This window comes from Geotrypetes seraphini, chromosome 6, assembly GCF_902459505.1.
Source record: "Geotrypetes seraphini chromosome 6, aGeoSer1.1, whole genome shotgun sequence".
NCBI classification, from domain to species: Eukaryota; Metazoa; Chordata; class Amphibia; order Gymnophiona; family Dermophiidae; genus Geotrypetes; species Geotrypetes seraphini.
This window is the reverse complement of record NC_047089.1, coordinates 170,635,001-170,659,550: the sequence shown is the minus strand read 5'-3', so window position 1 is coordinate 170,659,550 and position 24,550 is coordinate 170,635,001. Positions and strand designations below refer to the sequence as shown.

The following is a 24,550-nucleotide window of genomic DNA, read 5'->3' as shown; positions in this document are numbered from 1 at the left end:
TCTGACATCTTTCTTCTCTCTCTCCCACAGTCTGGCATCTCTCTCCCCTCCTTCCCTTCCCTCCTGCCCCTTTGTGGTCTGGCATCTCTATGTTCTTCCCTTCCCCCTCTCTCTTACCTTAGTCTGGAATCTTCTCTTTCTCCTTCCCTCCCCCTCCAGTAGTCAGACATCTTCTCTTTCTCCTTCCTGTGGTCTGACATCTCTGTCCCCCCCTCCCTAGAGGTCTGGCATATTTTTTAAATTTTATCCCTATTCCCGCAATCCAGCATCTCTCTAGTAACCCCCTTGACCCCCCACGTGATCTGGCAGTTGCTCACCCTTCTCAGCAGTCGCTCTTTCACTCTTCAGGCTGCTGACAGTGTGAGTGAGTTAAACATGCTGTCTTCGGTGTCCCGGAAACTTTCCCTCTGCTACTGCTTCCTGCCTGTGCAGAGACAGGAAACAGTTGCAGAGGGAAAGCTTCTGGGCTGCAGAGGCAGTATGTTTATTTCACTCATGCTGCTGGCAGCCCACAGAGTGAAAGAGTGGTTGCAGGAAGAAGACATATTGGATGCCGTGGGGGGATGGAAACCCAGACCGTTGCATGGGCTGCCGAGAAGGTATCCGCAGGCTGCCATTGGTTCACAGGCCTTGCAATGAAGACCACTGCTATAGAGACTTAAAGGTGCAACTTATGCATCTGTGTCTTGGAGAATGGGTGAAAGATATGAACATTTAGAACAAAGGAACCTTACATGTACAGCCTTTTCAACAGGCCGGAAAAAAACTTTTAGGAAATATTAAGTGCCATTTGAAATTAAGATTCATAGAAACAAGCACTATAAAATAATTTTTCTATCTGTTTGTTTGGATTTTGAGTTTTAAAATTCCCTCCAACCTCCCGCCTTCCACCAGTAAAAGCTCCTGGGCCTGGCCTTTGAAACAAACACCAAACTGCCCTAGTGCCTTTTACCAACCTTGGCCATACTGTAGAATCTCAGTTTGCCAGTTGGTTGAATACTGGTTTTCTCACCCAACCTGCAAAAAAATTGCCAGGGGAAAAAAAGAGCCCTGAATTGGCAGTGGTCCTGAGCTGTGAACTCCGCGGGCCTCAAGCCCCAAAGCAGTAGAATTGGTGGCAGTCCTGAGCCACGAATTCTACCTCCCTCCTGACCAGAAGCACCAGCGTGGCAGAGGTCCTGAGCCACAAACCTCCCCCCCTTAAAGCCCCAAAACAGTAGAAGTAGCGGCAATCCTGAGCCGCAAATCCCACCTCCCTCCTGACCCAAAGCACCGGCGCAGCCTTTCCTCTGACAGGCCAGTAGTGATGCGTCAGAGGAAAGGCCCTGCTGGGACTGGCTGTGAGCATTCTGTTTTGAGCACTGCCTCCTACTGACCAGCTGCCACTTTGGGGAAGGGAGGGAGGGCAGGGGTTCACGGCTCAGGTCCACTGCCTGCTTCTACTGCTTCTGGGCTTGAGGGACAGAGGGAAAGGGGTTGTGGCTCAGGACTGCTGCCACGCTGGTGCTTTGTGCAGGAAGGAGGAAATTGAGATCTGGCAGACACTCCTTGTACAGTACTGTATTATACAGCAACTTTCAGGCAATCGGAAAAACCGTTATCCGGCATCCACCAATCCCCATGGGTGTCGGATAACTGAGATTTTACTTTATATACATGGCTAGAAAAGCTTCCCAGGTTGCACATTACTGTACTGCTTCCTACCAAAAATGTAATGGTATTCAAAATGTACAAGGAAATGTCAGGGAGAAAAAGAAGCATTTTTGTTTTTCAAAACTCCAACCTTTTATAACTACTGAGTAGAGATTGACATGGGAACAAATTTTCCCCATCCCCACGGGAACTCATTTTCCCGTCCCGACAAGTTCTTTTATTGTCCCTGCCCCATTCCTGCAAGCTCTGTCCTCATCTGCACAAGCCTCAAACATTTTAAAATCATAAGTGTTTGAGGCTTGTGCAGTTAAGACAGAGCTTACAGGAATGGGACTGCGACAAGGACAGCGACAAAACTCATGGGGACAGGATGGGGAAATTGAGTTCCTGCGGGGACAAATTTGTCCACGTGTAATTCTTTACTACTGAGTGAAACCCAAATAGAAACCTATAATTTTCACATTCGTAAAATCTATTTTTAGCAGCTGTTTGACTTGTCCAGGCATTAAGGAAAATGATGAATCAACTAAAATTGATCATTTTATAGCATTTTATACAGCCACATTAGTAATTAGCATGAAGTTTGTCTGTGACAGTGTGCTTTGTAAATCCATGTACTGTGTATACTTGAATATAAACTGAGATATCTGGGCCCCAAAAATGGCACAAAAATGGGGATCTCTGCTTATATTCAGGTCAGCACCCACCTGCCTCCCTCCCAAATCTTCTGCAGGCCTTCGCTGTGCCTGCCGTAAGACCTGGTGGGCCGGGACACCTCCTGTCCCCGCCGACTCTGAAAACTTATACTTTCCTCCCGCTGCCCCTGAGTACCTTTTGAATTCCCTGGCAGTCTTGCGGTGGGCTGGGACAGAAGGGATCCTTTCCACCTTCTGACCCCACCGACTGTGATTTTTACCTCCCGCCTCCCCCGCATACCTTTAAATTCTCTGGTGCTCCAGTGGTGAACCGAGCAGGAGCGCAATCTTCCCATGCTCCTGCTTGATGCAGAGCCGCTAGCTGAATGACTGCTGTGAGTTCTCATGGGACTTGCAAGAACTCACGACAGTCATTTAGCTTGTGGCTCTGCGTCAAGCAGGAGTGCAGGAGAATCACTTCTGTTCAGTCCATCACTAGACCACTAGGGAATTGAAAGGACGCAGGGGAGGTGGGAGGAAGTTAAAAATTGTCACAGTCGGCCAGGACAGGAGGTGGGAGGCCCACCACGAGCCCGCCAGGGAATTCAAAAGGTACGCAGGGGAGGCGTGAGGGAAGTAAAAGTTTTTAGAGTTGGCAGAGACAGGACGCGGGAGTGATCCCTGCTGTCCAGCCCACTGCTGGACCACCAGGTCTTACGGCAGGCCTGGTGGAGGCCTGCAAGGCTATCGGGAGTGAGGGAGGGGGGAACAAGGTACAAAGCCTGACAGGGGAGAGAGGGAGGGAGGGAAGGGGGCTGGCTGCAGGTCCTGGCAGGACACTTGAATATTAAGCCTATCCCCCCCAGCTTATATTTGAGTCAACCCTTTTTCCTCCTATTGGGGGGAGGGGGAAGGGCTACCTTGGCTTATATTTGAGGGTATATGGAAATATCTGGTGTGTTTGTATCCCCTCCCAGTGTGGAGCTTTGTAAAGAGATGGTGGATGGACTCAGAATAACTTTCGACTTCACGCTGCCATTGATTTTACTCTATCCATATGAACAAGCTCAGTTTAAGAAGGTGACTTCCACCAAATTTTTTCTTCCAATTCAAGAAAGCACTCCCTTTGTGAACAGGTAAGTTGATCTGTTTTATAGCATTAGGGTAGTGCTTTTTTAACCGTACAATTGCCTAATCTTGGCTTTGTTCTATTACACAAGGCAAAAAAAACTTTTTTGGAATCTGACAACAGAGCACATTTTTCTAAATCAGTTTTTCACGCTGATTTCAGATCTGTTAGTTTTTTTCAACCACGTAAACTTGTTTATAACGTTTTAGCATATAGTGTTTTAAGAATTGCAGCATCAACTTAAAGAAATGTTGCAGTATCTTCGGTCCAAAGTCAAATAAGCACACAGTATAGCATAATTATACTGGACTGTGTCACTTAGCAACCAATATTTCTTCAAAAATGCTTAGAGTATGATTTCTTTTTGTGAGTTGTGTCTGGATTGTCACCGCACAACATCCAGCAGTAGTCGGCCATCATACTCTCATTCTAGAAACCTTGGTAGCGGTGCTCCATTAACTGAATGTTCTTTAACTGAATGTCCTGGTGAAAAGATTCTTCTTGCTCGTCACTCACCATACCAAGATTTTCTGGAGAAAAAGTCAAGATGTGAGTGCAAAAAGTGTATTTTTAATGACATGCGACAGCCAAGTTTCTGATACGAGTCAAGGAGATTCTGAACTCCTTCCTTGTATGAAGGAGACTTATGGTTGCCCAGAAAGTTTTCCACTAACCACTTGAATGCCTCCCAAGCTTCAAGCTCAGCTGTTGAGTGATTGCTTAAAATCTTCATCCTGCATAATGGACTTGATCTGTTGGCCTATAAATATACCTTCCTTCAGTTTTTGCAGTGCTGATTTTTGGAAATTTCTTAATAAGATATTGAAACCTGGTGAGTTTGTTTTACCCGGTTCTTTATCAACCACAGCTTGATATGAAGAGATGGAAGAAATATTTTTATGAGGAGCCACCAATGGCATAAATTTCACACTGCTTGCCCCTGGGTTATAGGTATCCCTCAGCTACCAGACACACTTGACATAATGTTCAGCTGTAGATCTGCTATCCCACAAACACAGGAAAAAGCAATATTTAGTGAATCCTCCTTGCATTCCCATTAGTATGCAAATGACCTTCAGATCACCACAGATGTTCCACTGGTGTGTTTTATAACTGATTGCTTCTAGTAAATTCTTCATATTCTCATAAGACTTTAGATGAGCAAAATGGGCAATTGGTATACAGTGGAACCTTGGTTTACGAGCATAATTAGTTCCAGAAGCATGCTCGTAAACCAATTTACTCGTATATCAAAGCGAGTTTCCCCATAGGAAGTAAGGGAAACTCGCTTGATTTGTCGTCGTCTTCCCCCCCTCCCGAGGTGACTATTGCTGCTCCACCTTACCCCCAGGACACCAGCGCTGCTCCACACCCCCCACAATCTGGCATCCCCCCCGCTCGCATCACCACCCCTTCCCCCCCCTCCCCTGCGATCTGGCATCCCCCACTCACCCACCCACCCAAACACAATCTCTTTCCCCGATCTGGCACCAGCACCAACACACAGGACATGCCGGTGCCCGAAGATCCTCCCTCTTGCTTGGGCTGGGCCTTGAGCATCTGCACATGCTTAAGGCCTTCTAGTTCTCGCTCTCTCCGAGATTCTCGGAGAGTGAGAACTATAAGGCCTTGAGCATGCGCAGATGCTCAAGGCCCAGCTCAAGCAAGAGGGAGGATCTTCGGGCACCAGCATGTCCTGTGCGTTGGTGCTGGTGCCGGTGCCAGATCGGGGTAAGAGATTGTGTTTGGGTGGGTGAATGGGGGATGCTGGATTGCGGCGGGGGGGCAACGCGAGCGGGGGGTGGGGATGCTGGATCGCGAGGGGGCTCACAAATTGAGTCAACACTCGGTTTGCGAGGCACGATTTACGGGAATGTTTTGCTCGTCTTGCAAAACACTCGCAAACCATGTTACTTGCAAACCAAGGTTTGACTGTACTTGTTTTGGAATTTCCATTGTGCAGTAACACTGCTTTCAAGCTTCTCTGTTAAGAATCAATGAAGAGAAGCCATTCATCTAGTCAATGTACTTGTGACAAGCTGTTGAAGAGCCCGTTGATGTTGTGACAAAAGCACAATGAGCCATTTACAGTGAAGAATGTTGTTAAGTTATGATTCCTTTTCTGTAATGAGTTATAGTAGCATCTTTTGATTCCTTTTCTGTAATGAGTTATAGTAGCATCTTTTGCAAGCAAGTGCTTTTGCTTTTGCTTAAGCCTTGAAGCAAGAAGTTCTGTTTTTTCTTTTGAAAGATTTAGATCACGAATAAGATCATTGAGCTCAGCTTGTGTAAAGTTATCCGGTTCTGGATATTCATCATTCATATCAGGATCAGATAATTCTGGATTGTGACCAGCTGCTGCATCATCATCACATTCCTCATCATGATCCACAGAAGCAAGTCCATCTTGTGGAGGGACAGGCAGTGAGTCATCATGAGGAGCAGGCCTAATAGCAGAATCCAGAGTAGGATATATAATTTTGTGCTTAGTTTTAGCTGAGAATCCATTTGTGTTCACAAGGCAAAAGTAGCAATCTTTAATATGGTCTCGCGGTTCCCACTATATCATTGGGATTGCAAATGATATCGCTGCCTTTTGTCGAATGAGCCAATCACGAAGTCCATAGGAACAACTGGTACAGATGATATGTGGAGCCCAAGACTTATCCTGGTCACCCAGTGGACAGCCAAAGTACAATTTGTATACCTTCTTCAGATCTACGGTAATTGGGCGTCGTTGTATTTTCATTGTGAATGAACCACAGACGTAACAGAAACTATCTGAATGATTAGTACAATGTCTTGGCATGATAAAGACTGATATTAATCACCATAAATAATGTCTAGCATAAAAAAACAAAGCTAACTGTCATTAACCCTTCTTATACATTTATCCTATAACGCATGATATATTGTCCAATTAATGTTTATAATTATATGTAATGAGCCTCATCGCAAAAAATGTGACGTACTAGTGAAAAACTAAACACAGATTTGAAATCAGCATGAAAATACTACAACACCCACCCAACATTAACTCTGATGAAAATGATGTGTTGACCTGTGTTATTTTTACTTTATTTTCTAGGCTTGTAAAAAAATTGACTCTTTTTTTACAAATGGTTTTTACTATGTTATTAATCTGTGGCTTGGAAGTACAGATCAGATATTTTCTCATTTTAATTTGCTTACCTGTTTTATAGTTTTTTTGATATTCTATCTACGCCATACATCTTATTTAAGCAAGTTGTATTTTGTTGTACTATATATATGAATGGAAAATTTAGGTTCCCTTTTACTCAGCTGCGCTAAGAAATAGACCTACAGAGTCCTTACACAGGACCCTTCATGTCCATGAAAAGTGCTTTTTTTCTATTCATTTATTTTTTAATATATATGGCCATACACTCCACAATGAAGACAATTCTTTCTGAGCTTGAGGATCCAAACAATATATTCTCATAAACTCCACAAGCATAAACTAGATTTTAATTAGTCTACCCAGGACCTCAGCAATACAGCTCGGGGCTCAAATTGCTTTCACAGCCCTAGAGCTTTAAGTATCCAGTTGTCACTGGTCCACTGTTTTAACACATTACTTTTTTCTTTTTATTACTCTTTTTAATAGAAAGGTTATAAATAATAAACACTTAGCTTTAGAAATATTGTTTTACTCGGTCAGGGGTCCTATTGTCCAACATGTTTCACTAGTTGCTTTTTTCAAGGACATACCCCTGAAAGTAGATACAATAAATTCAGATTACAATTCATGTATCCACTATCATATACACCACTATTATAAATACTAAATTTACAATTAACCTTGTGAACACCCTCTCACTCCAGTACTTCCCCAGACCAAGATGGTGTTGGCACGTCTATTCTTCGTTTAAAGTCATCAAAAATTCTCTTTTATCTTCCTCCAATCAGGTTAAATTAGGATGACCCATTCAATCTCCATATTCGATCCTAATAGTGATAACCATCGACATGCTAGCTGACTAGCACATCCATACATGGGCTGAACGATGTGGGGTTTGTTTTGGCTCTTCAGGTGGATGGTTACCTGTTCATCTGGTTAATTCTTATATTAAAAAATAAAATAAAATAAGCTGTTCTGAAGAGACTCCTGAGACAAAAAAAAAGGGAGCAACATACAAAGATCATTAACCTCGTCTTCTAGTGCACTAGGCATATCATTCTTGAACACTTGGGTTGTCGATCCCTGGTCACGAGATCCTATGTATGAGCCTCATTTACATTTTTCCACTCTGCTGTCTTCACTCTGGGCTGTCCTGCAATTCCTCAGTTTTTCATTCTACCTACTTGTGAGATGATAGGAACCTGTTTCTTCTACTCGTTTATTTTTCTTTAATTTTGGATTTTATTATCCGGTTGCGAGGCTTTTTGGTGTTGTAGGGGTTCCTGTTTCCAGGACATCTCTGGCTGCAGAAGGATGCAGACTCTAAGAATAGTAGTCTGCAACCAAGGGGCACCCTGCTTTGCAAGTCACTTGCTTAGCCAGCCTGCATTAACAGTCTAGGTGCTCAGGGACTATTCCCTTAGGAGCAAGACTTGTCCCAAGTTTTGTCTGCAAAGGGCTTGAGCACAGGCTCAGTAGCTCTATGGAGGTTTTTAGCCAGAATCAGGGCTCCTGCCCTTCCCTCACTGGATGGGTTTGTTGTGGCAGACTAAGAGCAGCACAGAAGGCAGGCATGAGCTTTGCGCGGTCCTGCCTGGTCACACACCGCTTCCTGAATGGTGTGATTTACCATGCTAAAGACCAAAAATTCTAAAGATTTCACGAATGACAGGTTTTATAAAAGGAGCCTGAGATGAAAATGGAGTGAAACACTGAACTCAACATGCAGTGAACCAGGCATGACATCATCAACCGCAGTTCTAAACATCACAATGGCTACTCACAGTTCGGCTTCAGCGTGCCCGGTGTGACAAAAAGACAGCAGGAAGCTTATTTGCATACTGGAGCAACTTTGCGCAATGAACTGCTGGCAAGTTGCCGGATGCCTTTCTTTTCCCCCAGTCAAGCTCATTGGAATTCTGTCATCTGGAAGTTAATACACCAATCGCAAAGGTTGTTCCACAAAAGTGGGCGTGGTTCTCCAGTTGTGTAGTTGGCATGGCGCAGGGGGTCTCTGCAGAAAGTTTTATTCCACCAACAGATGGTAACTCTCTGCTGGAGTCAGGTGGTAAAGTAGAATGAATGGAGCGGCTTTTCCTAACTTTGATTCCAAGGAGCGAGCTTTGAAACTGGGAGAGAGTTTCGAGACAGAGCCACGGTGCGGGTTTCATACTATTCGATTTTAAGGTTCTGTCCTGGTTTCTTTTCAGCATGGGCTCTTGTGGTGGTTGGGAAGTTTGGACAGTGGGAAAAAGGCTGGTGGAGAGCGCCCCTTGTGTTAGAGAAAGGCTGGACGTTGCCTCGTTGTAGGGGATTCCAGATGTTCATATGTGTTCTTTTCTATTCGTAGCTTATTCTAGAGCAACTAAAGAAGCCTTCAAAGTTCCAAGACGGTGATGTGAAGCTAATTTTGTGTGTGGCAGCTCCAGCCAAGTTCTGTATATGTTTTACACATTACCGTAAGGGGTCTGTGCCTTGGCTAATCTGGCGAGGGAGTGGTTGGAGTGGTTCAGCACTGGACCAAAAGATTTTTAAAAAGGTGCCGGGGGTATATTCGCTCCATAAGACGTACCTACATGTCCACCCACTTTTTGGGGTGGAAAAAGTACATCTTATGGAAGGAAAAATACTGTAAGTTCCAGCCTTAATCATCTGACTCTCACCCTTTGTAAATACAGTAGACTCCGCTTAAGTGCAAGGCCTCCGGACAGGATCACCACGTGCGCTTAAACTTAATAGGAGTACCACTTTTTTGTCAGGCGGTCGTTTAGCCAGTATCGGCAGGTATCTGGGGTGATGGTGGCAACAGCAAGCAGTGCTGAGAGGAAGATGCTGGGCGCGCTGGCGTAGGTCTCCCGTCTACTTGCTGCCTAGGACAGCTCGTGATGCTGTGACGTTCCATGGATGGGGTGGGGGATAATAAATGTGCAATAAATACAGAGGCCCCCTGATTGCATTTAACCGGAGTCAACATAATGTGAAAGAATAGAGGTGGGACCTTTGACATCAGTGCACATAAGCGGATTGTGTGCTTATCAGAAGTGCATATATCCACAGTTTACGTCCATTGACTTTAATGTAAAAAAAACCCGGGATCTTGGATGTCAGGTGCGGATAACCGGAGCGTGCGCTTATCTGACATGCACGTAGGTGGAGTCGACTGTACCAAATTCATAACAGTGAAAAAAGTCTTTGCAACTGAAAAAAAAGTTTTAACTTTTATATAAACTCATACAAAATCCAAATATAAAATAGGTGACCACTTATCTTTGTCCAGCAGGACTTCAGCATTGGCTTTTATTGATATTCCTAATGCTCAGTGTTAGCTAGCAATTCATACTCCCAATCTTTGCTGACGAACATTTCAGTACATCAGACCTGCCTCGGGGGATTTATGTCACCAAAAATCTAAAAGAAACAAAACTACATTACTACAAAATAGCGTCAAACAACTGAACTGGTGACTAGCCCATCTGAAAACTATCTCCCATAACATGTCCCTCTGAAGGTTGCTCTTAAATAAATCCACCTCCTATTCAAGTTCAAAAAGATTCTAAATTACACATAAACAAAAAACACAAATTCTCCTGATACTCATTCACAATAACTTTGTAGCATATCTGCACGCCAGCAGTCAAACAGCAGACTACTCGACACTTAAACCTTTAAAAATCCACGTATAGTGACGGACCTGCTGATTGGCTCAAGCTCCATCTCGTATCCAATCATGTACGTTACTCTATAAGAATACTAATTATTGGCCACCACACAAACCAAAAACCAAATAACAAACCTCATTCTTACCACACTCAACTCACAAACAAGATCTCATAAAGTAACACTCAAACATAAAACAAAAATGAAAAACTACCACACAACCACTGCTCAGTCTACCCAACAGGTGGTCCCTCCCTTAATATTTCCACACATCACTCTTAAATACCCAATCCACTGATTAAAAGTCCCGACATTATCTACACACTCAGAAGACAAGCCCATACACATAAATACCCCAAAGCCACCAAACAAATGACCATATTAAACATCAACACTCCTGATTTAAACTGGGAGGTGTCAGGTGGTTAGAGTCTTAGGAATGTCTCAATAGTGTCTCATTGTTTATCTTGTTGAGATTACAGTGTTCAATTAACCGTACTTTGACTGGTTTGACTAGCCCACATAGACTAGACCACATGGACACCAAATTGCATAAATCACTGCAGGAGTAGTAGTTAGTAAATTCCTTTAAATGAATCACATATTTATTCAAAGTCAATCGACAGACTGCTAATGACGAACCTCATACTCTACGTTGACCACTCGGAAAATGTACACATCCGGAAACCGTAGGTGGGTTTGTCTCCATAGCTGGTAAATATGAGGAAATGTCCTTCAAATTCCTCCCTCATTTATAAACAAAGAAGGGATGCTGCGAACAGACATGAAGTGAACCAACATGCCAATATTTTAGAATCCACTGTCGTACAACATAAATGGACTGAGAAAAAGGTAATATGCAATCACCGTGTCCTTTGACTGTCTAGCGCAGGGGTGCCCAACGCGTCGATCGCGATCGACAGGTCTTTCGCTCAGGCGACCCCAGTCGATCGCACAGCAGGTTCCCTTCTTCCCTTCTCTTTTTTTCCCCTCCTGACTGGCCCTCCTCTTAAAGAACGCTGGCCAATCAGAGTGCTGGAAGGGCGGGATGAAGGTCGGTGGGGGACGGAGCTCAGCGCATCACAAGAAATAGAAGCGCCTGTAATGATTGAGGTAAGAGTGAGGCCTAATGCTGCCTGATATACAATTTTAAAAACCCCAAAATCGGCCTCCCAATCAGTGGCGTACCGAGGTGGGGCGGTCCGCCCCCGCCCCGGGTGCACGGCTTGGAGGGATGCACAGCCGTCCGGGTCCTTCTGCCCTTCCTTTCCACCGGTCTGCGCACGGGGCTCGCACCCGCCGCCCAAATGGTGCTGTTGGTTATCGCGAAACTCGCGGGAGTTGACGGTACCATTCGAGCGTCGGCGCGGGACCAGGCAGGCGCAAGCCCCGAGCGCGGACCGGGGGAAAAGAAAGGCAGGATGACCCGGACCTGGCCGGCTGTGCACCCCTCCAAGCAGTGCACCCGGCGGATCGTCCCCCTTCTAAATCCATTGTACTTGTCTTTTATTCAGTTCCACTAATGAGCATTGTGACAGGCAGTTCTTATGGGGCAGTTCTTGGAAGTATTTCTTTGTTTTTCTGTGCCTAAGTATTCTATTAATTTAACTTCCTTATTCCTGTGGGGATCTCCAAAGGGGACGAATGGGAGACGGCCGGTGGCAGGTGGTACTTTAGCAATTCTTACAGGTTGCCATAGGCCTCAGGAGCTGTCTTCCCTCTGCCGTGGTCCTGCCCCTCCTCTAAGTCAGAGACAGGCTTGGGGCAGAGGGAAGACAGCTCCTGAGGCCTATGGCAACCTGCAAGGATCGCTAAAGTACCAGCGATCCTCTCTGCAGACTGCTCCCTGCTGGAATTAGGTAAATGGATGTGGGGAGGGTAGGCCTTCGGGGGGGGGGGGGAGTGCAGTCCTTCAAAGGGTAGTGCAGGCCTTCAGTGGGGGAGTCAACCTTTGAGGGGGAATGTGCAGACCTTCAGGGGGGGTCAGGCCTTCGGGGGAGGGGGGCTGTATAATAAAAAAATATTTGAACATAAATACAAAGTACTCTCGGTGTGTGTATATATATATATATATATATATATATATATATATATATATATATATATATATATATATATATATATATATATATATATATATATATATGTTTAGCATTTTTATTGTTGGTAGATCATTTTGACTTGGTCATTTTAAAAGTAGCTCGCAAGCCCTAAAAAGTGTGGGCACCCCTGGTCTAGCGCATGGGTCTCAAAGTCCCTCCTTGAGGGCCACAATCCAGTAGGGTTTTCAGGATTTCCCCAATGAATATGCATGAGATCTATGTGCATGCACTGCTTTCAATGCATATTCATTGGGGAAATCCTGAAAACCCAACTGGATTGCGGCCCTCAAGGAGGGACTTTGAGATCCCTGGTCTAGCGGCAATCTCATGGCAGCTATTTTGAGATTGGAACCACTATGAGCCACGCTGAAACGAAACAAGGCCAAACGCAAATTTTGGGCTGGTTTGGACACTAAAACTGAAATTTGGTCTGCTTCTATTTGGGAATGCATTCCCTTCTCTACCTTCCCAAATTGGCACTGTATTCAGGCTGTTTTCCTCTCTTTAATTTTCTGGCAAAAGTGGCATTTCTACTGTCCTCAGCTCTATGCACCACACTTTAGTTGTAACACTAAGGGGGAAAGTTATAAATGTGGGTTCATGTTAACCCAATTTGTGGTAAAATTTAACCCAACTTATTGTAGCACATTTTATGCCATTTTATGCCATGTGACCCTGAGGTAAAATAATTAGACTTGATAGTAATCCATGTTTATAACCTCAACCACCACCCAACCACCCCAAAATGGCAATGTTACTTGAAAATGGTCTAAAATTGCATGGCAACTTCAAACATCAGGACATGTGTGTGTCTTCCAATTATTCATGGATGGGTGGTCACGAGGGCAATCAAGGTTGATTGTGTGCGCATTTCTCTTATCTCCCACCTTATCCTCTCATGTGCTTTCTTTCCTACTTTCTGTTCTGCAGACAGCAGACAATGCAGTGGACAAATGCAGATTTGTTTTGGCAGATACCTGGTAGAAGCAGAAGAGAATTTGGGTTCCATGCCACCCTCTGAGATTCTCTCAAACTAGGCAAGCCAGCACTTAATAGGTTCATTTTTCTTGACTTCTGCAGTGCTGCCACTTCCATCTGTGACGGTGTCAGACAAAACAAACTAGAAGTGCTTCTTATAAGCTTAAAGCATACTAAGAAATAAAAAGCTTGTTAAGGATTTAGATTTTGTATCGTAAGTATATTTATTCTAAAATGTTTCCTTAGTTGATAGTCTTATAGCTTTTTGAAATTGTCACACTAACATAGAGTCAATATCTAGTTTATGTCTGGACTTTGTTATAATATTGAACACATGCAGCTGACCTTGTTTAGATTTTGTTTTTTGACACTAGTAAGTGTCTATAATGCTCTTAAGAATTACATTCTCTAATCTCAGAAGTATACTTTCCTTGGTATTGGAGATAGCTATGTAGGATGAGCAATTAATTGTCAGGAAATAGCACTTTTTTCCGTCATTGATGTTGTGATGAGAAGTTACCACTTTCTATAAATATCACCTGTGTTAGACTCAAAGGTGATCTTTTTAGATGGTTTTGCAGTTCTGGAAGCGTGCTGTTAGAAATTTCTGTCTCTTGAGTGTGCAAAGCGAAGCAGACTTGTGTTTTAAGACATTTAAAACACAATCTAAGCTCCTGTATGGACTGCTGGTTGGCACAGCAGAAGCAATGCTTCAAGTTACTTGTACAGTAAGTTCAAGAGTGGACCCCTTCCCCACCTTAGGTCTAAATTAGAAAGACAAAAGCACTGTAAAATCAGACTGAAAACCTAAGAACTACCATACTGGGTTGGACCAAAGGTCACATATACCCTGGCAGAATATCAAAAAGTAGCAAGATTCCATGTTATTTAGCTCTCGGGAATAAGCAATAATTTTCCCCAATTCTGTCTTGCTGGTTTACAGTCTACCTCCAGAAATCTGTCCAAACTCTTTCAAATGTAGTTTATATTAACTGCTTTTAGCACATCTTCTGGTAATGAGGTCCAAAGTTTTAAGTATATACTGAGTTAAAAAAATGTTACCTTAGTTATTAAGCATCAGATTACTGCATCTCAATGGCCACGTCTTTGGTCTTGGAGGTTAAGATGTACAGTTTCAGCATCTATGAGACAAACATGGTTTTTTCTTTTGCATAGAGCTTTTTGGACCCCTGTTCGTTTACAAAAACTTGATAGCTCTAAGTCTAATAAATGCTGGCACTGTCATCTTGAGGCGGAGACATTAGATCATCTTTTATTGTCCATTCATATTATTATTTTGGATCAATTTGGCCTCAGATAAATAGGATGTTGGAGAATCCAGTAGCCTTGACATATGATATGATTTTATTTGGCACAGCAATGAGAGCACATAGTCAAATTTCTTCAAATAACAACAAACTTTTATTTATATTAACTGGAATAGCAGTTCAACAAATAACATACAATTGGAAAAGTTATGACAGGTTAAATTATAACTTTTGGTGGAATTCAGTATGCCATATGTATAAAATGGAACATACATTTGCAACACAAAAAGGTTATATAGATAAGTTTAAGAAGATTTGGGGACCATTAATAGATTTTTGCAATGAATGATACGATTTTCCCATAATAAGATATTGATAAGAGGGGGGTGGGTGGGAGGGTTTATTTTATTCATCTTATAATATAAATAATTTATCAATATATCTTGTAGTATTATATGCAGTTGCCAAAGGAAGGGGAGGGGATGGGTTTATAATTGAGAAATAGTTGGTATACTTATTAAATATTATATACTGTTTCAAAATTATAGTAAAAGATTATATAATTATATAATGATACGTTATATATATAGTATAGTAATGTATGAAGGAATATCGAGTGTGTATTTAATGAAATTATATAAATTTAAGTGGTACACTTGTTGTTATATGAAAAATGAATAAAAAACTTAAAACAAAAACTGAGTTAAAAAATCTACTATTTGTTTTGTTTTAAATGCGTGACGCGTTTAGTAATTTCATGGCATGTCCCCTAGTCTTTGTACCTGCTGGAAACAGTAAACAATTCATTGTTACTCCAGGATTTTATAGATCTCTCATTATCTCCCTTTGGCCATTTCTTCTCCAAGCCGAAGAGACACAACCTATTCTTAGCCTTAATTGATAAACTAGGTATTAATTGGTTCTAACAATTATTAGATTTAATTTCTGCTAATTTGTAGCAATTTGAATTTATGTTCAACTGCACTTGGTTGTGATTCTAGTTCTAGAGTGATGTGTCTAATAGTCCTGAATGTTGGGGTTATGCATCTGAACTTGCAAGTTGCTTGCAGAATGAAATTACTAATCTTATAACTCCACTTCCTTCCCAGCAGACTTGCTCCTGCCCCTTCAGTTTTTCTTCTGCAAGCAAGTTGCTCAGTTGTTTTTGATCTGCTGTGTGGTTTTATTATTTTGTACTATCAAATTCTAGCTGTTTGGGAAAGCTGGCTTCCATCTCAAGATAGATTTGTAGGGCTATTTCTTTTGAGGGCACACTCCTATGAGAGGTGTGACTTCTACATGGTAGGGTGGCAACAAGGTCCACCCTCCATACTTTCATAAAATTTAAGAGGTTGAATATGGCGGCACAAATGGACGCTGTTTTGGGGTTTGGGACCTCGATGATAGCAGCAGTCTCATTTGCCCCACCCTAAACTCAGGGGACTGCGTTGGTATATCCCACTGGTTCAAGACTCGTATGTCTTTTGCACTAGAAGGAAGATTATGTTCTTACTTTAATCTTCTTGCTAGTAAAAAGGCATACGAGTCTTGAAAGTCCACCCTGTTAGATTTTGATTTGGCCTGTTTGCCGTCTCAGACAAGTGTATGTTTTCTAGATGCTGGCCCTTCTCCTATTCAACAGGTCTGAAGAGTGATGAATATCCGGAAGGTCTCCACAGTATCCAGAGATATCCTCATCGAGAGAAGAGTTTGTAGATAACTCTTCTGTATATTAAAAAGGGGGGAAAAATAGCAGATGAGAGACTGCGGAAACTACATCAATTTTAGTGCCAGTTGCACTCCAATAGGTGCATTGTTGGGTTCCACTTTGTTTTTATGTTCCTATTTGACACTGGTTTTATGTAATTGTATTTTTGGTTAATAACAGAGTAGACTTGGCTTAGCTGAGGAGTTCTTGTGTTCCTCTTCTTTCTTTTTCCTTTGGTAGTGGTTCTCAACTGTTTTGGTACAAACTGAGTAGCACAGAATACAGAGCAGGGAATGAGTAGGCAAAGTCGAAAAAGATAGATGACGCCTTCTACACAACTCGCGATTAGAGGTGAATAACCCACTGGTTCAAGACTTTTTTATGCCTTTCTACTAGAAATATTATCAAGGTAAGAACCTAATCTTCCCTTCTAGTGCTATTTATTATCAGCTAAGATTGTTTGAAGATGTATTTTATTTCCTTACATACAGGAACAACAACAAGAAGTTAATTATCTTACTTCCTCCTTTCCCAGAAACCAAGAGGAAGTGTCCCCAAGTCCTCCTCTCCTGAATCCACCAACCCCACAGTCAGTAGACAGTCAGTCTGCAGCTGGAGAGTCAACCACGCCCAAAAGACGAAAAACAGAAGCAGAAGCTGTACAATCCTTGAGGCGCTCTACGCGTCACACCTCCAGCTGTGATCGGATGTCAGAGAGTAGTGCCTCTCCCCAGCCTAAACGGAGACATCTTGAGGCATCAGCTTCCATGCCTAAGCTCTCTCTCTACCTAGACAAGAGTAGGTTTGTTTTGAATCTTATATTTGTGTTTTCTAGTTTTGTTTATGGTTTCGTCAGAGTAGTGCCTCTCCCCAGCTTAAATGGCGACATCTTGAGGCATCAGCTTCCATGCCCAAGCTCTCTCTTTACCTAGACAAGATTAGGTTTGTTTTGAATCTTACATTTGTGTTCTCTAGTTTTGCTTATGGGTTCATCTTCATCCTGTACAACAAAATGTGTTCAGTATTGCTATATCTGTGGCAACAGAATATTTGCAATTATTTTACCAATAATGGAAGTATTAAAAATAAAAAGTAACCTTAAACTTATTCACTAAATGGTGCCCAACTCATATTCAACACATTCAAGAAACTAAATATTATACAGTTATATTCATATATAAATGTTCTGCAACCCTATGGTTACAGTGCTTTGGAACAGTAGCTTTAGAGAACCATACCAACAAAACAGTGTTCCCATAGCAAATAATATTTTCTAACAGTAGTATGTGAGTTCTCTTCAGGATTTTTTTTTTTACCTACTGAAGGAGCACATAGTGAAACTCAGCCTGAGTTAATGAAAAGGAGTATTTATTTTGAGGCCTTGTTTGGGGAGATTTCACTGTGGTGTGTTTTAATTTTAATTTTGTTTTTTTTTAATGAATGATTTTTGGTTAAGGTCATGCGGGTCAAGCATAACATCGTGACGCAAACTTTGCACGAATGGTGACATGATTATAATTGTTTCCATTTCTATAACCAAGATAAGAACTTTGCGGTTTGTTTTGAATCTCTTGTTAGAAAATATTTGCTACGGGAACGCTGTGTTGCTGTGATGGTTTCCTAAACTGCTGGTCTGGAGCACTGAGCACACAATTCATTTTATATATGAATATAGTTGTATAATATTAAGTTTATTGAATGTGTTGAATACGAGTTGGGCCCCACTTAGTAAATAAGCAATAATATTTACACAACAAGCTTGTTCTGATGACATCTGTTCTGTCCTTTTCAAATAGAAAATTAATTAGTTAAGGAGGTCCTTCTTTATGACTTATTTCCATGTATAGTGTATTTTCCCTTGTTTATGCTCTTGGATCACAATGCCTCTACAAGAAATGGGAGGAAGTTAATAACTGGCTATTTCTTGCATATTCAGTTGTAAGCGGGTTTTTGGGGGTTTGGTTTTATTTTTTTTTTCCGGAGTGGAATTTTTTTCTCAGTCGGTTAGCTTTTTATAAAATACTGAAAGCTTGCTTTTATTTCTTTGACATCTGTTGAAACCAGCTAGAGCTTATAGCACTGTGAGCTTATAGTCCTTTCCCACATCTTCTCCCTCTCCAGTACTAAGACCCTTTTTACAGCCATTACAGCAATAGTGCTGTGGCTCAGACACACTATAGCTCTATCTTGACCTTGGCATTCAAATACTTTTAGCCAGATGTCTTGTTTTTTAACAGCTAGGATTCTCTCCCTCCCTCTTCTCAGGGACTGTGAACACGATCTTGAACTGTCCTGAGAGAAAAAATACTTTTGGGAATGAAGACAGTAGGCAGGCCCCTAAGAAGACAGCTGCTATCTTGCTTCCTGCTGTGTGTAATTCCTGACTGATGGTAGATGGAGCACAGATAAGGAGGCAGCAGATTGATTTTGATTTCTTGGTCTTAGATCAAGCTTTTTAGTTTTGGAAAAAATAATGCAGAATTTTGTTTCTCGATGTGTTAAGTTTGTAGTTTTGCAGTAGACAGATTTGTGTATAAGACACTCTGGCTGGTAAAAATGGCTGTGGTTTGGCTTACCTCTGCAAAATTTGCTATGGAGAAGTGGATGCCGCGTACTTGTCCTCCATCGTCGGCGGCCCTGAGGCACCTTGTTCAGATCATTCCAGGAGCGTTGACCCAACAAGTGACTGTTGCGGTGCCAGCACCAGGAGGTATGCTGGATGTAATGACTGACCTTAGTGTTGACTGGGCTTCATTGAGTCCAGATCAGAGACAGACCTACCCCCTTTCCCAACCTGGAAGCATAACCTCTGCAGAAATGGCTGGAGGTATGCTTTCCTATGAGGAGTTAGCATTAGTCAGCCCTGGGTTATCAGTGGTGAGACGGCTCTTGGAGGAGCGCCACTCTGAGGCTATGGGGTCACCATCCTGCATTGAGGGTGGAGGAGGAGAGGTTTCTGAAGGTAAAATCTTGCAGTTTGGAGAGATGGTTAAGCCTGCTATCATTAATATGAATGCCCTGTGGAAGACTTTTGAGGTCCATTGACTCTAACCTTAAGAAAGCAGTTACTGTATTGAGAAGTGATTGTGGAACTATCTTCTCCAGTGGGAATACACAGAGATCTTGTGGGGGCATGGTGTGAGTACTGAAAAGCATGAAGAACAGCTAATACAACTGAAACAGCTAGAAATTGATATTACATAGTAACATAGTAGATGACGGCAGATAAAGACCCGAATGGTCCATCCAGTCTGCCTAACCTGATTCAAGAAAGACATTTCATTCAAAAAAAAGTTTGAATTATCAGAGGAAGAACAATGTGAGATTTTTGAACTTTCCTAAGTTATTGATCATAGCAGTGGAAATGGTCCAGAAATACCTTCCTGAGGTATTATTGATTCCATCGGCGAATATGCCACCAGTAATAAGAGCTCAATATCTTGCATTAGAAGAGGACCAGAAAGTTCAGTTCCAACTGATATTGTTGGGGTGTGCAAGAAGAGATGAATTTGACAAATTTTTTTGAAGAACTTTTTTGGGAAGTTGTTGAAAGAACGACTCTCATTGTGACATTTGCTTTGGAGTTTGATAGAGATCTTATTCTTCATACTGATTTCAGATATATAAATGAACAATTTCTTAGTTGAATTATCATTTGTTTCACAGAAAAGGAGAAAGGACTTTTTGGTATTTCAGTCTGGGTGCCACTTTTATATTGAAATTTCTCTTGGTGGTAAAATTTTTATTTTCTTTGAACCAAAACAATTGTGAAATTTTATAGTGACTAGAGAAGGTGGAGGAGTCATTAGTTCTGAGACACCTTCCTCAGAGTAACACAAAATGGCTGTCGATACTTGCTCCTGAAGCCGCCTCTTATGGACTTTCAATTGTTTCTTTTAAGTTTTTTATTTCTTTGGCCCCCATATATGATTGTAGACTAAATAATGATTAATTTTCTGATGGCAGTTCCATCTTAGTAGATTTTTTTTCATTTTCCTTTTTTAATTTAATCTGTATTCAAGTAATATATCTTGCTTGTCTTTTATGTTTAAAATCTATAAATAAAAAAAGACACTGACCGGTGTTTAGAGTTGACTAGATTCAAGGTATGGGGAGAAATTACAATTTATCTGATCTGGTTCTACAGCAAAATAGGCCTCCATTTTGCCCTTCTCAATTTTTTAGTATTTTTCTATGCAGCATTTCTGCCTTGTACATTTGTACATCAGAGAGTATCTTAAATATGTATTGTACTCTTTATCTTATGAAGAGACAAGTAGCATTTAAAATCATTGGTTGCATATATTGTGACTTACTGCTGGACTTTTTGTTATTGATCTTTTACACTTGATTCTCAGTTTAGTAAGACATGGACTGTCTTGAATGGTGTAGCTTCCTGGCTGTCAGATGCTTGTTACACATATTCTCTCTGTAATCAAATTTGCCTTTATATTACAGTGATCTTTTTTTAGAAAGTCATATTTACAGTGTTTATGCTTCACAATTTCTCATCTTTTAATAGAAACACCGGTTCATAGTGGTTCATCTTCACCTGTCACTTTAACTCCAAGCAAGGAAGGAAGTAGTATCTTTGCTGGTTTTGAAGGTAGAAGAAATAATGAATTGAATGAGGTAAGAATCCGGTGTTCCACACTGAATAATTCTGTAACCTGTTTTAAAAAATAGTTGAAGAACACTGATCATGGTCTAGCAAATTCTATATAGTTTGCTTAAAGTTAGGCGCCTACACCAATGTGCCTAGCTTAATTGGTTAATAGGCTTAATTGATGCCAATAATTGGCACTTAGCACCTAATAATTGTTATTAATTGAAAGTTAGGCGCCTAAGTAGAAAAATGCAGACAGTTTTCACAGCAATCTGTGAACTACTATCTTTAATGCTGGGCCTCTACAACCTCTCTCTTAGAACCAGGCTTACTGAGGGTTAGCCACTAGGCCTGCATTCTTTCCCTCAAGAGTCACCTGTGGTGTCTGATCTCTAAGAAAGTTCTCAGAGTTCAGTCAGAAGAGTGTTTCTCCTCTATTTGGAAAAGACCAATGACTTTGATCTCTCAGACCATCTTTTTGTTCTAACTAGTCAGGCTAGATGAGGCAGACCAGCTAGATGGGTCCATATGACGATTCTGTTGGCATAGATTGCTGTAGCAAACAGCCACTGATCTCGCTGAGAGCACAAACTACCAGAGGTGTGTCCTCTTCATGGAGATATGTAGGATGGCTGCATGGTCTACTCTCCATACCTTTACAAAGCTCTACAGAGTGGACGTTGTGGCTTGAAAGGATGCCGTGTTTTGATCCTCAGTAGAGAATGACACAGTGGCAAAATTTGTCACTGCTCCCGTCCCTGTGGATAATTATGGGAAACTATCTCCATGTCATTCTTTAATCAGCAGAGAAAAAATATTTGAAACTATTGATTTGGGATGTAAATAGAACCCAGGGGAGCCTCCGTTTGCTGCACTTGAGCATGAATAAAGACATATCTGCTTTCCAGATCAATAATTATCCCTAAAATTAACAGAAATTGATTTTCTATTTAATATAGCTTCTCATGCTCTATATATTCCTAAGGATGCTGCGTAGTCTGCTCCCACCCAACTCCTTTTCAATCTGCATTGGGCAGATTTTCATGCCTGTCGTCTATTATATACAAATCTCTCTCATGCATATTCATTAGGGCTATCCTGCAAACTTAACTGGCTGGTGGTCCTTAAGGATAGGGTTGGGAACCACTGATCTAAATCATCTAAATACTTTTCCTGTGGAAAGCAGACATGAGAAGTATAAAATATTGCAAATTTGAGCCTTATGCTATCTTAATTGGTGACCCAATTCCACAAATATCAACATAAGGACCCAGGTATTTAACAAATATTTCTGTTCTGTATTCACGGCAGAAGCACCGGGAGCGGGACCACAGAAGACAAACATGAATAGGGATGGAGGAGTGGTAGACCCTAATCGATTTCCAGAGGGTTGTGTTCATGAGGAGCTAGCTAAAATAAAAGTACACAAAGCGATGGGGCAGGATGGTATACATCCGAGGGTGCTGAAGGAACTTAGGGAAGTTCTCGTGGCTCCACTGACTGACCTTTTCAATGAGTCTCTAGAGTCAAGAGTGGTACTGGAGAAGGGCAGATGTGGTCTCTCCACAAAAGTGGAAGTAAGAAAGAAGTAGGGGATTACAGGCCGGTAAGTCTGACTTCTGTGATAAGCAAATTAATGGAAAGGCTTTTAAAACAGAGAATGGTGAAGTTTCTGGAATCCTGTGGATTACAGGACCAGAGACAACATGGATTCACTAGAGATAGGTCTTGCCAGACAAATCTGATCAATTTCTTTCACTAGGTGACCAGAGAATTGGATAGAGGGAGTGCGCTAGATGTTGTGTGTTTAGATTTTAGCAAAGCCTTTGACAGTGTTCCACACAGACGTCTAATAAATATATTGAGTGCCCTCGGGATGGGTCCCAAAGTGATGGGCTGGGTCAAGAACTGGTTGAGTGGAAGGCAACGAAGGGTAGTGATCAATGGAGAGGAATGGTATGTTCCCAGTGGTGTGCCTCAAGGTTCTGTTCTTGGGCCTGTTCTTTTTAACATTTTTATAAACAATGCTGCTGCAGGGCTGTCGGGTAAGATTTGCCTCTTTGCAGATAATATCCAAAATCTGCAATAGAGTAGATACCAAGGATGGTATGAATAACATAAAGAAAGACCTGGCGAAGGTTGAAGAATGATGTGAAATTTGACAGCTAAAATTTAATGCTAAGAAATGCAAGGTCATGCATTTGGGTTGCAAAAACCCAAGGGAACATACAGTTAGAAAATGACACGGGGATAAATTTGTCCCTGTTGGAACTCAATTTCCCATCCTGTCCCCGTGAGTTTTGTCGCTGTTGCTTTCCCTACCCCATTCTTGTAAGCTCTGCCTTAACTGCACAAGCCTCAAGCACTTATGATTTTAAAGTGTTTGAGACTTGGGCAGATGAAGATGGCACTTACAGGAATGGGGCAGGGACAGAAAAAGAACTCGCAGGGACAGCACGGGAAAATGAGTTCCCATGGGGACGGAGAAAAATTTGTCCCCGTGTCATTCTCTACGTACAGTTTAGGGGTGAAGAACTTATGTGCACGACAGAAGAGTGGTACTTGGGTGCGATTGTATGTGATGATCTTAAGGTGGCCAAACAGGTTGAAAAGGTGACAGTGAAAGCTAAAAGGATTCTAGGGTGCATAGGGAAGTGGTATGGCCAGTAGGAAAAGGAAGTATTGATGCTCCTGTATAAGACTGTGACGAGACCTCATTTAGAATATTGTGTACAATTCTGGAGGCCGCACCTTCTAAAAGATATAAAAAGGATGGAGCTGGTCCAGAGGAAGGCTACTAAAATGGTGCATGGTCTTCGTCATAAGGCATATGGGGACAGACTTAAAGATCTCAATCTGTATACTTTGGAGGAAAGGTGGGAGAGGGGAGATGTAATAGAGACTTTTAAATACCGACATGATGTAAATGCGCATGAGTCGAGTCTCTTTCATTTGAAAGAAAGCTCTGGAATGAGAGGGCACAGGATGAAGTTAAAAGGTGATAGGCTCAGGAGTAATCTAAGGAAATACTTTTTTACAGAAAGGGTAGTCGATGTGTGGAACAGTCTCCCGTTAGAAGTGGTGGAAACAAAGACTGTCTGATTTCAAGAAAGCCTGGGATAGGCACGTGGTATCTCTTAGGGAGAGATAATATGGTTACTGTCGATGGGCAGACTGGATGGGTCATTTGACATGCCTATGGCCACACCCCTTTTGAGTTATGTGCTAGTAGAGCTAGGTGTTATTGGAGAATGATGTGGGGGGATTAATTTGCCCCCGTCCCCGCAAATCATCTGATCCCATCCTCACAAGCCTCGACTAGTTCTGATTTTATATTGTACTTATTTTATTTTATAAAAAGAAACAATATTCTGTACAATTGTCATTTTATAAACACAAATAATACAGAACAAGGATCAACAAAACCCCCATCTCCTCTCCCATTAACAAATATCCCCTCCACTATTGAGAAAAATAAACAAGTCAAATTACTGCAGAATGCTACATAGAAAAATCAAGCTAACAGAATACTTCAGTCACACATAATATGAATAGTGTTAGGGTGTGCAACTAGATAAACTACCCCCTGGTCAGACAGAGCCCTAATCCAGCTGGATGCTAAAGAAGCAAGGCCTAGACTTTGTGGTCCCTAGTTATGTCTAACACCAGCTC

General features: G+C 41.8%; 1 protein-coding gene across 1 annotated transcript in view; it reads left to right on the top strand.

Moving 5' to 3' along the window:
• MSL3 (MSL complex subunit 3) overlaps positions 1–24,550 on the top strand; it is a 118,404-nt gene that overhangs the window by 72,785 nt on the left and 21,069 nt on the right. The window contains exons 8-10 of the mRNA XM_033947964.1: positions 3,266–3,424; positions 16,808–17,070; positions 20,795–20,904. Of these exons, the coding sequence (XP_033803855.1) occupies positions 3,266–3,424; positions 16,808–17,070; positions 20,795–20,904 (532 nt within the window). The remainder of the gene's footprint in view (positions 1–3,265; positions 3,425–16,807; positions 17,071–20,794; positions 20,905–24,550) is intronic.